Source organism: Equus przewalskii, chromosome 6 (assembly GCF_037783145.1).
Source record: "Equus przewalskii isolate Varuska chromosome 6, EquPr2, whole genome shotgun sequence".
NCBI classification, from domain to species: Eukaryota; Metazoa; Chordata; class Mammalia; order Perissodactyla; family Equidae; genus Equus; species Equus przewalskii.
Genome location: NC_091836.1, coordinates 47379007 through 47394198, shown reverse-complemented (window position 1 = coordinate 47394198; position 15192 = coordinate 47379007). Strand labels below are relative to the sequence as shown.

At 41.4% G+C, this 15192-nt stretch overlaps 2 protein-coding genes and 1 pseudogene across 5 annotated transcripts in view; 1 reads left to right on the top strand and 2 right to left on the bottom strand.

Annotated features, from left to right (window-relative positions):
* Window positions 1-13030, bottom strand: part of LOC103558047 (zinc finger protein 709-like) — a 38977-nt gene extending 25947 nt beyond the window's left edge. The window contains exon 1 of the mRNA XM_070625426.1: window positions 12892-13030. The gene's annotated coding sequence lies outside the window, so the exon portion shown is untranslated. The remainder of the gene's footprint in view (window positions 1-12891) is intronic.
* Window positions 1541-4202, top strand: LOC139084034 (single-stranded DNA-binding protein, mitochondrial pseudogene; annotated as a pseudogene).
* LOC103558044 (zinc finger protein 709-like) overlaps window positions 11525-15192 on the bottom strand; it is a 45133-nt gene continuing 41465 nt past the window's right edge. For 3 of the 4 annotated variants that reach the window (XM_070625434.1, XM_008530836.2, XM_070625437.1), the window contains one exon: window positions 11525-15091. In XM_070625434.1, the coding sequence (XP_070481535.1) occupies window positions 13552-15091 (1540 nt within the window). In that variant the 3' untranslated portion in view covers window positions 11525-13551. The remainder of the gene's footprint in view (window positions 15092-15192) is intronic. The other variant, XM_070625435.1, reaches the window with a different exon arrangement.

Below are 15192 nucleotides of genomic sequence, written 5' to 3'. Positions count from 1 at the left end.
ATTTCACCAGAGTCTAAAGCAAAGACAGAAAGAACAAAACAGAACCCAATATCCATGAATTCTAGAACAACCTTCTTTAACAGAAGGTTTAAAATACACATACTGGGAATACCGGAAGGAAAAGAAAGACAGAAAGAAACAGAAGAAGTAAGCAATAAGCACTGAAATTTCCTAAAATTAATAATAGATGACAACTGTAGATCTAGGAAGCTAGAAAACACCAAACATAAAAAAAAAAGCTAAAAATGTGCACCCTAGTACATCCTATTGAAACTGGAGAAAAATCTAAGGAAAAGTGAATATACTGAAAGAAGTCAGAGGGGAAATCAGACCTCAGGTATAGAAAAACACAGATTAAAATGAAATTGGACTTCTTTTCACAGGAAAGACTGACAGGAAGATTCACGCCTCGGAACCAGACCTGGGCTGCCAACAGAGAGCACACCAAACTCAACTACGAGGCCACTGGGGCTGGCCCAAAATAGCTGAAGTTTTTAAGTTAAAACAAAGACTCATAGAATTCTGTGTCAAGAAAAATTATCCTTCAAAAGTGAAGGAAAAATAAGAACTTCCTGTGACAAAAATGTAGGGAATTTGTCTTTAGTACACCTGCTATGACTAGAACATTCAAAAATTGATCAGAAAGAATGTAAATGATAAAGGTGGAGGATTAGAAAAGGAACAAATGAAGGTAAAATATCTTTCATATTTCTTATCATAATTAACATAACAAAACTCTTAAGAAAATAATATTACTGGGGCTGGCCATGTGGCTGAGTGGTTGAGTTCACTCATTCCACTTTGGCAGCCCAGGGTTTCATGGGTTCAGATCCCAGGGGCAGACCTAGCACCGCTCATCAAGCCAAGCTGAGGCGGCGTCCCACATAGCAGAACTAGAATGACCTACAACTGGAATATACAACTATGTACTGGGGGGCTTTGGGGAGAAGAAGAAAAAACAAATGATTGGCAACAGATGTTAGCTCAGGGCCAATCTTTAAAAAAATAATAATAGTAATATTAGCAACAAGGTATTTGGTAATGATAAGCTTATGGATGATTGAAATAAACAATGATGGCAGGAAGGGAGTGGCCTTCTGTTTCTTGAATAATTTTTTTAAATGTAACCAATGTGTCTGGACCTCATACTATGAGTATGATGGGCAATGGCCCATCAACTGATTGTGAACATGTTTATTCAAAATATGTGTACCCTGAATGTCAAATGAATGTCCACAAAGGAGAATGTGGTTAATGTAACATCATACGTGGGGCTTTGGTGCAAGGCAGATGCAGTTCAGGTTTTGCCCACCGGGACTGTGCAGTGGTTATGGTGCTGAGGCTCTCTGAGGGTAACCAGGTACAGGCACACCTCGGAGATACTGTGGGTTGAGTTCCAGTCCACCACAATAAAGCAGATATTACAATAAAGCAAGTCACACAAAGTTTTTGGTTTCCTAGTGCAAATGAAATCTATGTTTAGGGACTAGAGTGTCAGGAAAGACTAAAGATTAGATTGTAAGAGGAGAAAATGGAATCCATGTTTCAAAGACCTGTATTGCAGGTTCTTCACCAGTTGGTAAGACATGAGTCTGAAACAGCTAGCAGCTCGATTCTCAGAGGATCTCTGAATCCTGTGCAGTCACTTGGACAAGTGGATCAGGACCCTGTCACGAGACAGGTGGAAGGAAAAGACCCAGTGACAATATCTTCTCTAGGAACAAATGAGATGTGGCGATCAGGGGAAAGTGAAGCACAGCAAATGGGTGATGTCGGTCAAGACAACATGGCACAGAATTTCAGTATTCCAGCCAGGCCTCGGAGACGTGGCATATGTGAAAAACGGTGTTGAATTGATGTGGAAGGGAGAGTAGACTATGGAGGATACAAGGATAAAAGCAATGTGAGGTGACAAGCAACAACAACCAGAGCTGAGAACATTCTATTTCTGAGAGACCAGACAAAAGAGAAGGCAAGGAGTGCACGATCTTCTTTGGCCCTTGTTTTGTGCAGTCTCATATGCAAATCATGTGTAATCTTTATAGTTTCTAAGGACAAGAATTAAAATATACTTTTATATATAAAGAAGTTATTTTTACACTATCCTGTAGTCTATTATGTGTGCAATAACATTATCTCTAAAAAACCAATGTACATTCCTTAATTAAAAACTACATTATTGTTAAAAAAGGATAACCATCATCTGAGCGTTCAGTAAGTCAGAATCTTTTTGCTGGTGGAGGGTCTTGTAAAAATGAAATATCTGCAAAGTACAACAAAGCAAAGTGCAATAAGATGAAGTGCAGTAAGACAGGGCACGCCTGTGAAGGTGAGTCCCGTCCCCTCAGAGGGAAGGCCAAGTGCAGCTGAGAGGCTGTGGACACAGGACTGGACGGAACAGACTTAGCCGAGTCTATGAGAGCAGAGTGTTTACCAGTTGCTGACTGGATGGAGTCAGTGATTTCCATGATGTTGGGGACTGGGTACAGGGCTGTGTTTGGTGTGACCACAGCCTCCAGGTTACAGTAATGCACTGTGAGGTGTCATTCATTCTTTCCAGACTGAAGAACAAGCCAAATTCAGCTGTTCAAAGTAGAAACCCTGGGGATAATCACTTCTCCCTAAATAGGTTTCTTACAACAGTGTTCAGTCCTTGAAGGCTCTGTTCAGTTCGCACTGGGCCACGTTATCTAATTGAACTAAGGGGTAGGGACCATGGAGCCCCATTTTGGAAAGCTAATTTGAAAGGGGTGAAGACAATTTAACTGAATTTTAATTTGTGAATTATGGATCCAGAGCTTTCCTGCTCACTGTGGGATATTTTGGGACAATAGGTCCTGGCTGGGAGGCCTGGCAAAGAGTTCTGCTGGTTAAGGTGAAGTATAGCAATCCGGCTTCTGCGTTATACTCAGTAACTTCCCTAAGATCGGGGGTCCTTTGCTTAAATTTACTGAGACCCCAGCCAGGTGTAGCCGTAACTTGAGACCCAGCATTGAGAAATTGCGTGAAGGGCCGTGAATTATTGCATCACGGGAGATGGTACAACGAACTCAAAACCTATGTTTTAGAGGCTCAGAAGGCAAAGAGCACCCTTTTATCTTGGTTGTTGTGCAAATTCTTTTAGTATGTTTTGGATTTCCAATTGGGTCACATTGTGGACCTTCTTTCAGTAGCTTTTTCCTCTTGCTCCCTCTCTGCTGTCCTTCCCTGTCCTGTATTTCAGGTCGCTGGATATACTTTGGGGGATGGGGTGTCCTCTGTACCCTGGTATTTCTACATTGTTCTTCCAGAGGGCCTCACATCAGTGCCATCAGTTAGGAGCCTCCAGCATAACAACCAGTTGGTTCATAGAGTTTAAGGACTCCAGTGTTAAATCAAGTTTGACTAATCCCTTGGCTGTGCCGCACAGGTGCCATGGCTGTTGTTCCCTATAACCCCAAAGGTCAGGGTCTTTGTCACAGTAGAGGCAGGGGCAGCAGCAGAGGCACTGAAGGGGCCTGGGGAGCCCTCTGCTATCAGGAGTGTGGACGCCACCCTCCATCTACTGGCTCCTTTCCTGTCTCTCTTCTTCCTCACTTTCTCTCTGAAATAACTGCTCTTTGAGGAGTGACCGTCTGATGGGCTCACCTCACTCACAGGGTATAATCATCCTCCTACTCCCCTAAGACATGCCCCTAGTGTTGGGGTAAACTCAGCCTCAGTCACAGCTTCACTCTAGACACAGAGAGATTCCAGCCAAGACATCGACCCAGGACCACTGTGCTGAGGGCCCATTCTCATACTCCTGCTTCCAAAGGATAAGGAGTTACAGAAACTGCCAACTCTGAGTCCTCTGTACACAGAACCCAGGCTTGGTGGGTCAACAACGCAACACAGGGCAGCACAGCGCCCAGGAGGAGCTGCCCAGCAAGCAGCAGCCCACAGTGCAGGAGCCTCCAGGCTTTCTCATCAGCCTGTCCAGGTGAGAAGGCCCAGGGGAAAAGGGAGGGGGAGGCTTCAGTTTTTAGTACTCAAACATCAAATATGTGGACCTTGGCCACTCATTAGGTGACCATAGGCTTCCCAGGACCACTTCAACTGACCCTATCTTATCAACAGAGTAATTAAGAGTGGTTTTTCAGGAACTGAGATCCCTTGTCTTGTCCAGGCTGGTTGAGACCACCAGCCCACCACCTGGGTTTGCGCAAATGTGGGACAAGTAACTTTCTGATGTCAAAGACCTATAAACCTCACATAGCAATGCTGCCATTTTGTGAACATGGGTCCTATGAAGAGGCATGGAGCTTGAATACCCTTGCCCAGATCATCAACTACCTCACTTCTCCTCACCTCCAATCACCTATTCCCAGACTTCAGACCACCTTGCCACCTACCCCATAAATATCAGTGAGTTTCCATTTTCAGGGAGCCAGATCCAAGATTTATTCTCCCACCTCCTCACTTGGCTGCCTTGTGATTAAATCCTTTCTCTTTGCAAACTCACTGTCACAGTGATTGACAAAATTGTGTGGTGGTCAAAACAAACCTGGTGTGGTAACAATTACAACAAACAGGGGTAAGAAAAATAGAAGTTCGCACTGGCTTGTTTTTACATAAAGAAACACGAACAGGATGGTGAAGCAGTGATCAACACTGGTCACGTAGGGAGGCTGGAGTCAGAGCAGAGGAGTGGGGCAGGACGTGCAGGCAGGGAGTCTCCTTAAGCGAGTTTCCTCTCTTAGGAATATTTTAATCCTTCCCATGCATTATTAATTTTAAATAAGGAGATAAATTTATATATACCATATTTTCCTATGCTCGATTATTTTTAATTAACTTTTGCATTTTAAAATTAATTTCATAGTAACTTTTCTACATAGGAAACCACTCAAAGATTTATTCCTTTAAACACTAATGTATATGGAACTGCAGACAATAAAAAATTTACAAATCCTTTATAACTAAAAGGACAGGGGCATTATCGTTTGTCCCTCCACTATATTTCACACTGGGGAGATTTTCAGGAAGTGGTAGCATATTATAATACATTAGGGGTTTCAAATTCAACCCTGAACTGGACTGAAAATTTCAAAGATTTCCATAAGCTTTGCAGTGTTTTGCTCATATCAATGAATGTAGAAATTCAATTGCTTTTCCTGACATTCATTAAAATAGCAATTCATTTGCCTTAGAAATACTATAGCCTTTCAAATGTCAAAGTTCTCTAGGGACAGACACATACAAAAACTGACTTAAAAATGGAAAAATCACCTGAAAACTCAAATGCACCCATCTCACATCTTGAGGTTCTCTTACATAATAAAAGAAAAATTCTATTTGGTTCTACAATTTTCTTGCCTTACATCATATCTCTCAATTACCCTGTATTTTAAAAATTCAAGCGCTAATGGAAACTAGAATCGAAGGGCTGCAATCTTCAATGAATAAAGGAATCCAAGGACAGAAACATGAATATTCCAATTAGCTCATAGAAGCAGCCTGCTTGCCTACAGTTCAGAAAGAAAACCCACATTCAGAAAGTCACCATATTCCCAGACGTGGGGTCTAGACATTTTCAGATGTGAGGTAACCCCTGGAGGGGGTCAGTCCCTGGAGAAGGAGGGGAGGGCACCTGAGCAGCCACAGGAATGAGCTCTGGGAGCCCCACACACTCTCCCTCTCCTGTGAACATGGAAACGCTGCCTCCCCCTTGCTGTGAAGATGAGATGCTCACTCAGAGCTCCTTACACATTGGAACACAAACCATCCATTCACTTCTGTGGCTGTATTTTCCCTTGTGAGACTATGCCATTTTCACTTGTTAATTCTACTGCTGGAGCTCATGTGGGTGATTTCAAAGTTTCTCTTTTGTGACTAACGCATCTAAAAACATTATCACACTGAAATTGCTGTATTTGGAGTTTCCTCATCTCATAAAAATTCCCTAACCTGAATACCTGTTTGTCACTGGAATGTCACTTTCCATTGGTTACCTTCTGTTTTATCATTCCCATTTTGGGGGAAGAGTTAACACACTACCTAAAATGGGATTGGATGTCAAGACTATGTCACCATATACATCAAATTAATGGAACAATATTTATTAATCAAAGGTACTTTCTAAGGAGAGTAGGGTGAGGGTAAGTGGGTTGGGGTGGCCTCTGCAAAGGAGAATGGCTTTATCCTTTAAGGTGTATAGGAGTAGAGGTTTTCAAAATTTGACCCTCCTGCTAGCATAAAATGGGCAAGGGTCAATTCCTCCTGACTTATTTACCCACTGTGAGCCAGACAGGACGTGCAGGTATGTAAAGCCCATGAAGACTCAGATATTAAACATGCAGTCAGTGTCTTTATTAAAGTTCTCTCCTGAGGCTTCAGCAAATGGCACATCTCATTAAATGAATCTGATTTTGAACATTAATTGAAAAGCCATGTGAAAAGCAAGAGAAATTATAATTAGGGTCACACACAGCATCACATAGCCCTTTTAAGGGAACAGAACTCTCCCTGGCTGGTTAATAAAAAGTCCAAACTCAAGTAGTCAGCAGCTACCACGGCTGCCAGGGAGTTTTCCTTCATGGAAAACATCTCAAACACTAGCTGTCTGCTACACGTATTTTGAGTGTTTGGGACATTTCCTGATTGGCAGTAATGATGATGTTGAATGACACGTGCACCCAGGTCAGTACCAGTCACTCCAGTGACAATGAGCACATGTGTGGAAGTGGCAGGAAAAGAGCACATTTGTGTTGGATGGACAGGAGGGGCTTGGAGGGTGTCCAAAATGAAATATTACCACACAGGGCACAGACTAAAGGCGATGTTAGGAGGAAGACCCTGGAGTGGAATGAGTGGTGGCCAAGGGGGCACGATTACAGTAAACCAAAGACCTGAAGGACTCACCCATCAGACAGACATGTCTAGTGTAGAAAGTCTCTACTTATCTGTTGCCAGTAAGCCTGATGATCAAAACAAAATAACAAGCCTCGAAGACTGTGGATTGAATCTCATCACTCAAACAGGAGGAACATCCATTTAGAAGAAAGCAAGTTTTATCTAAGTAAGGCATTAATCCTAATAAGGTTGCAGCCTGCGTTATAAGAGGTATAAGATCCATTGAATACCATTTTTTAAAAAAAGATTTTATTTTTTCCTTTTTCTCCCCAAAGCCCCCCAGTACATAGTTGTATATTCTTCGTTGTGGGTCCTTCTAGTTGTGGCATGTGGGACGCTGCCTCAGCGTGGTTTGATGAGCAGTGCCATGTCCGTGCCCAGGATTCAAACCAACGAAACACTGGGCTGCCTACAGCAGAGTGCACGAACTTAACCACTTGGCCACGGGGCCAGGCCCCATTGAATACCATTTTTAAGAGCCTAGTGTTTTATATTTTGAGACATTGGTTGATAATATTAATAATTTCTACAGTGTCTTCATGAGTCATTGATTCTGGCTGCAGGAGGATCATGTATGACAGGAGGAGTAATTTGTCTATAAAAGGTTCTACCGTGGTCTGAGCACAGCAAGCAGCCCAGCAGAGGGGGTGAGCAGCCTGACAAAGTTTATCTGCCATGAACTGTAGGGTCCCCTCCCCGACCTGCACTTAATGTGCATAGATTGTATTACCTGTGACACATTTTTCACATCTGGTGTGTTAGTCACTGAGTTATCCAGGGTAGTGGAGGGAAATCCCTGGAATTCTGCCTAGACCTTTAGGTTAGAGGCCTCTTACTGGTTCCATATCACAAGGGCCCATGGGCCAAGCTTAATGCCATCAGGTCTGAGGTGGCAGTATGTGTCTCAGAAATTTGAGTGCATGTATCACCCTGAGCAATGAAATGAGCCTCTGCAGACTGAGGTTTAATATGCGCAGAGTAAGGAGTGACCTGACTTGTACTTGGGTGTGTGAGGCAAGGTATCCCAGAGTTCTTTTAGGCAGAGGGGCAACCTTGGGTAAGAAGGTGTTGCAGTTGGTGGGATGGGACAGCTAGATCACTGGCAGTGGCCAAAGGATCTGTAACAATGTGCAGGTGAGGTTGACTCTTGGCCAGGGAATTCTCTATTGCTGGCACAATTATCTGGAATTTACTAATCAGTCTGATGCAATGTGTGATCAGGGCTGGCCTGTGTGATCTGGGGAAAGGACAAAGTGACTCTGCAGTGGACCCATCAGGTGTGCTGGTGCACACGGTGCATAAGAACTCCATGGTCATGGGTCCCCAAGTCACTCCTTAAGTGCCAACGTGTCTGAAAAGGAGGGGACCTCCTCCAGAATGAATTACGTCAATTAGAGAAGAGGGGAACACACCTCCTCCTGTAGGTGATATGCCAGAAGCGCCGTTTATTGCTTTATCCTGTAAGTTCCCATATCTCCTCAAAAGGAGTTCTCTATTTGGCAAGCCTGAGGGGTGCTGCATTCAGGCCCAAAGGCAAAATAGGTGCTGGCTGTGAAAGACCATCAACTCAGGCCCTAAGAGGGCCTCCATTTACAAAAATAGTCTGTGGGTTGACAGCAGTGGCTTCTCTGTGTGCAGCACTGAATGAAGAGAAGTTTCTGGTACAAGAATGCCTGGGGCAATTTATGTCCACAGGGAGAGGTTTAGAGACTCTGGATGCAGAATGGGAGGCTGCTACAGCCTCTACGGGAGAGGGGTGTGTGGAGGAAGAGACTAATGGAGGGACAGTGATTTCAAAAACTTCTAGAATCATTTGTCACCCAATTCAAACTCAGTCAACTTGTAAGTGTTGTATGAATAAGTAAGCATACAGATCTGGTAATTATGTGATGTCTGTGGTCACTGTGACCGACAGAATGTGCCCATGACATGGTTTCTACCACTGCTTCTGTCACCCTCTCAGCTCACAGACCCCTCCTGTTGCCTCAGAGAAATTGTCCAGAGGGGACTTGTGTGGATTTCTAAAGATGTTTCCAAGTCAGCAGGCACAGAGTAGGCTCGACTTGGGCAGTAAACAGCTGGAAATGGCCTACGGACGGCACTGAGAAGAAATGAGGCTGATGCCCATGAATGAGGATGTCCACGGTTACGTCCCTCTTGGGATACACTTTATGTTTCAGAACCACAGTATTTCTACGGATCTGTCCACAGAACCTGATTTAAACTCAAGGACAGTTTCTAGGAGCCCTGTCATTTCACTCCTGTTATGAGTCCGAAATGAGGGCAGGCGCAACCCTAGGGGGTGTTTTCTCAGTTAAGACAGGGTTGCAAGAAAGGCCTGTTGAGCACTGAGTCCTTCTTGCCCAGTCCTTCATTCTTCCTAAGAAGGATCCCATAGTGCTAAAAAGAACTGTTGAATGCATAAAAACCAAGGTTCAGGAGAGTTGAACATTCTCCTAACACAGGAAATTGATTCTGTTTTTCATTTTCCATTAATTATATACATTTATGATATTTTAGGTATACTTATGAATTTCCACAAATGCATACTAATACAGCTGTCAAAAGATGGAAAACATGCCATCTCCAAGAAGAACACTCTCATCGTGCCCATTTGAATGAAACCCCACCAATACGGAGGTTAACACTAAAAAAAGTTGAGCTTACTGGTTTCTTTTGCTCTTTATTAAACCTTGTAGCTGTTACTGTTGTTTGCCTCTTCTCCACAACATGTGCGTCTAAGCATATGGAAATAAAATGTATGAACAGCAAAATGGCTTGGAGGGGCTTTGCGGAACATTGAAACTAACAACTTCCAGCTACTCCTGGGATAAAAAGACCCTATTTTCTATTTCTCTTTTTATATTCAAGTAGGATATTACTCAAAGTGACACCCTCTCTCTCCAGCTCACTCAATTATTCCTGGGATGGTTGCCTCTAACCATCCAGAGCTCTTTGTGCTGTTTCCACGGGGAGATCACAGTGGACTCACAGAGATGTCACTCTACTCATAGAACTCACTCAGGATGAGCTAGAATAGTGCAGGTGAAGGCAACTGTCTCTCTAAGTGGGAGGAACTCCATGGTTTACTGGGGTGTATGCTGCACACTCCAGTCTGTAGAGCAGCAAAATGAAAATGCCAAAGACTGTAATATTTTAAGTATTTAAAGGTAAAATAAAACTCCTCTCAAATGACATTTAAAACAAAGACACCACAAGTATCTGTGGCTTAAATCAGTAGGAAGTTTCAGGTCCCAGACACCAATAATAATGACATCCTCACTCACTCCTACCCTCATAGAAAAGATACATACACACCTCAGCCTCCCCATTAGCTCATATAGCTTTTTACTTTCCTTCAAAGCCGTTAATTCCATCTTATCAGATAAAGCTTTATGATTTATTAATCACCTCTCTTTCCCCACAACATATAAGCACAAGGACTGCAAAAACTTGTTTGTTTCCTGCTGTTATATCCAAATCCCACTGGGCCTTATTTCTGACACATTGGCTACATTGCCTCTCAAGTGCATGGCAGATGACGGATGCTGAAACACTAGCATCAAGAGCACAGTCTCTGAGCAAGAAAGGCTGGATTGGCACCATGGTCCTGTCTCTCTCCCTTGCTGGGTTTGTATTGTCTTACGATTTACCTAAACCCAAAGCCCTCGGGTGAGTCATAAAGAAGATACTAAAGATATAATGTGGTATACTAAGAACTGAATTTATATAATGTCACTGAGGTACTTCACGGTCAACACTGTCTAACACACTCTAGGAAATACATCAGTGCTTTGATAATAAGTAGGAAAGGCAAAGCTGTTCCAGAGGGCCAGGAGCTGGCTGCATCCACTGCAAGGCCCAGTATTACCCTGCTGAAGAGAAAAATGTCCCACACCTTTTCATCAAAGGTACATGTTCACTAAGACTAAACTAAGGGTATTTTGTAACCATACCAGTAAAAATGGTAAAAGATAAAATTCTAAATCATAAAGATGACTAATAGTGCCTTTTTACTAAAATGACTGACTGGAACTTCTTACAATTTAACGTTAACTCCACTATGTTGCTTTTGCCTACTAGAACACAATGATTAGATTTACCAAAGATAAAATGCTCACCAGAAACAAAAGTAAACCTCCTCACACACTTGATACAGAAAGTGGCCTGCCTCCTTGAATAGCAATCACATCCACAAACACAGGCCACACTCTTGTAAGCAGTCCTTCTGAGCACCCTGCTGCTGTTACACCTCACCATCCTCTATGGCCTGTGGTCATTCCTGCTAGAATCTGTTACAACCCCCTCTTTGAATACAGGTGCAATCCTGCAGGTCACAAGCAAGAAAGTACTGAAAACACAGTGACTGTTAAGTTTTGGGTTAAGAATAAATGACAAATTAGTTTCATGACAGAAATTGTAACTATAAAAGAATAAAAAATAAAGTTAGCCTGAGGAAAAAACATTTGAATTTGTCTGCGTGTACTAAAACAGACTCATAATGTATAACAGTTACATGAAGAAGATTGCAAAAAATCCATAATTAAGATGATTTTAATATATTCTGAGAAAATGAAAACCACAATATTTAGTAGCATATGATAGATTAGAACAGTTGATGAAATGTATCAATGAAACAACTACAGAACTGTTTATTTTTCAAGGAAATGTACCTAGTTTAATGACATACAATCAAACATTATTGAAAACAGATTGAGGGAATACATTCAGCTACAAGTAAGAGGAAATACATGTCCTTTTCCTTACGTGAGAAAGGTGATTGTTCTCACATGGAAGAACTGGGTCCAGGCAGCCGCTGCACAAGGCAGCAGAGAAACAGACTCCTATGTCCTGTTTATGCCCCATTGTATGTGTCATGGTGAATCAGGAAAACAAGCTCATTGGCACTATGAACAGCATAAAGTGTTTCCTATACACATTAGACCTGATTCAGGTATCATTTAAAGAGGGGAATCAGAGAATCTTCTCCACCACAAAGGTCTGAATTAGTTTCATAGTGGACACAAGAGACCTCAGAGAAAACCCCGAACTGTAATGGATTTTTCATGTTAACCTTGTATAAACATCAGGGAAAAATACATGTCTAAGAAAATGAAAATCAAACAGTTGATGGTGGTTTTCAACTTGACTAGAAGGTCAAAGAATTCAGAAAATGGGATGGAAGATGGTGTCCTCAAAGCTCCTATGCAACTGTCCCTCTCCCTGTGTGGTGGCTCCAGAATCTGCCTAAGGCCTTGTGTGCTTCTGCCTTCCAAACCTCATGCAAGTGAGGCTATTGGGGAATTCCAACATGGAACCATAAAGGGGATGGATTCTTAAAGATCTAGCTCTTAATATTATCCTCATTTACATAACACAATACAGAGTTGGTATGTCCAGCAATAGATTTTGTTGCCCTATTAGAGGTCTCTACTGAATTCAGTCTACTCACCAAATATCAGTCAGAAGGAAAGACAAAGAACAAAGGCACAAATTTGAAAATAAGGATTTATAGGGAAGTATACCCATTGATAAACATCATACATAAAAACTTATTCCAACTGTTTAATAGTATAGAAAATAGAAACAGGCTCCAAAAAAGGAGCTTTCTCAAAGAAAGGAACAATACATACAGTGGATTAGGTATATTCAGGAACTGCAATACAAGGCCAGGAAGAAAATGCTGAGAAATACAAACAGCCATTTTTCAATGGTCCCTTAACACAGAGAAAATTAAACCTTATAAGAGAAATTAATGAGAAAACATTAAGTGATTCGAGTGAAAAGCAATACCAATTAATTTTTATGTACTATTGAATAAGGATGACTTGCACAATTATCTTACCTCAATATTCATTTCTGAAAGTAATTAATAGAAATTCACACTCCAAAGTCTCACTCTAAGACAGACACTTGGTAAACACAATATATTTACAACATTTAGGACAAGCCTTTCAAGTAGAAATTTTTGTAGAACATAATACACAAATTCCCATCAATCCTTCTCATATTACTTACATTTATATTTCTTTTTGGTGGAAGTTTCACCTAAATGGATGTGGGGAATTAAAGTCTTTCTCACACTGTTTACACTCCAGAGGTTTTTTTATCAAGTGTGTCCTTTCATGCCTTCAGAAGAATTGAGATTAAAAAATACTTTCCTGGGGCCGGCCCAGTGGTCGAGTAGTTAAGTTCACGCGCTCCACTGTGGCAGCCCAGGGTTTCGCTGGTTTGCATCCTGGGTGCGGACATGGCACCACTCATTAGGCCATGTTGAGGCAGTGTCCCAAATGCCACAACTAGAAGGACCCACAACTAAAATATACAACCACATACTGGGGGGATCTTGGGGAGAAAAAGCAGAAAACAAAAAAAAAAAAGGCTTTCCCACATTTAGAGTTACATGACTTTTCCACTAGTGTGCATTCTCCCATACCCTCAAAGTTTGCCTGACAAAGAAAGGCTTTCCCAGTTTTGACATTCATAGGATTTATCTCCAGTGTGAGTTCTCTCATACCTTTGAAGAGAACTGGCAAACTAAACGGTTTACTGTAATTTTTCCATTAATACATTTTCTGTCCGGTAAGATTTCCTTTATGTATTTGGAAAACTAGATGTGAACTGAAGGCTTTCCCACATTCTTCACATTTATGTGTTTTTTCTTCTAGTCAACACTCTTCAATATCCTTGAAAGTTTTCATGAGAAATAAAGGTTTTCCCATTTTCCTGATATAGTGTTTCCCTCTGGTGAGAATTATGATGTCTTTGAAGTGATCCGAGAGAAGTGAATGCTTTACCGCATTTTTCCCATTCATATGGTTTCTCTCCAGTGTGAGTCCTTTCATGTACATGAACATGACTGAAAGACCTGAAGGCTTGACCACATATTTTATATTCATAGGGATTCTCTCCAGCATGAGTTCTTTCATGTTGTTGAAGAGAACTGCTGCAACTGGAGGCTTTACTGCATTCTTTACATTCATATGGATTCTCTCCAGTGTGACTCCTTTCATGTATTTGTAATGCAAGGGGAGAAAAGATTACTTTCTCACATTCCTTCCATTTATAAGGTCCATCACTGGTGTGAAAGATTGTGTGTGACTGAAGGCTTGAGGGATCTGTAAAGGCTTTCCCACATTCCTTACGTTCATAGGGTTTCCCCCCAGTATGAATTCTTTCATGTACTCGAAGAGAACTGGAATAAACGTATGATTTACTGCATTTTTCACATTCATATGGTTTCTTTCCAGTATGAATTATTTCATGTATTTGAAGAGAACTGGAAGAAGTGAATGCTTTACTGCATTTTTTACATTCATAGGATTTCTCTCCAGTATGAGCTCTTTCATGTACATGAACATTACTGGAAAACCTGAAGGCTTTACCACATATTTTACATTTGTAGGGTTTCTCTCCAGTATGAGTTCTTTCATGTTTTCTAAGAGAACTGGTACAACTGAAGGTTCTACTGCATTCTTTACATTCATAGGGTTTCTCTCCAGTATGAGTCCTTTCATGTATTTGAACTGCAGTGGAAGAAATGAATATTTTCTCACATTCCTTACACTTATGGGGTCCATCTCCAGTGTGATAGACCATGTGTGATCGAAGGCTCGAGGGATGCATAAAGGCTTTGCCACATTCCTTACATTCATAGAGCTTCTCTCCAGTGTGAAATCTTTCATGTCTTTGAAGAGAACTGGAATAAGTGAATGCTTTACTGCATTTTTTACATTTATAGGGTTTCTCTCCAGTATGAGTTCTTTCATGTTCTTTAACCTTACTGGAAAAAATGAAGGCTTTACCACATATGTTACATACATAGGGTTTCACCCCACTATGAATTCTTTCATGTACCCGAAGAGAGCTGGAAGAAGTGAAGGCTTTACTGCATCTTTGACATTCATAGGGTTTCATTCCAGTATGAGTTCTTTCATGTATTTGAAGAAAACTGGGAAAAGGGAAGGCTTTTTCACATTCCTTACATTTGTATGGCTTCTGCCCATGTTTTTGATACTCATATGGTTTGTGTTCTGTATGACATCCAATGTATCTTGTAAGGGATGAATCGTGCATGGAGACTTTTTCACATGCACTGCATTCCCATGGTTTAGCTCCAGTAATTTCCTTGTACAGACTGAGATTTGGAATAAGGCTGAAGTTTTCTCCACATCGACTACCCTCTTCACTTTCACAGAGTCTGTCTACAATATGACTTCTGTAAAAAATGAGAACATTATTAATGTTTATTAATGATTTTATTTTCTTATATTTTCATGATTTACTGAAGAAGTTTAGGTTTTCTACACTGTCTGAAAC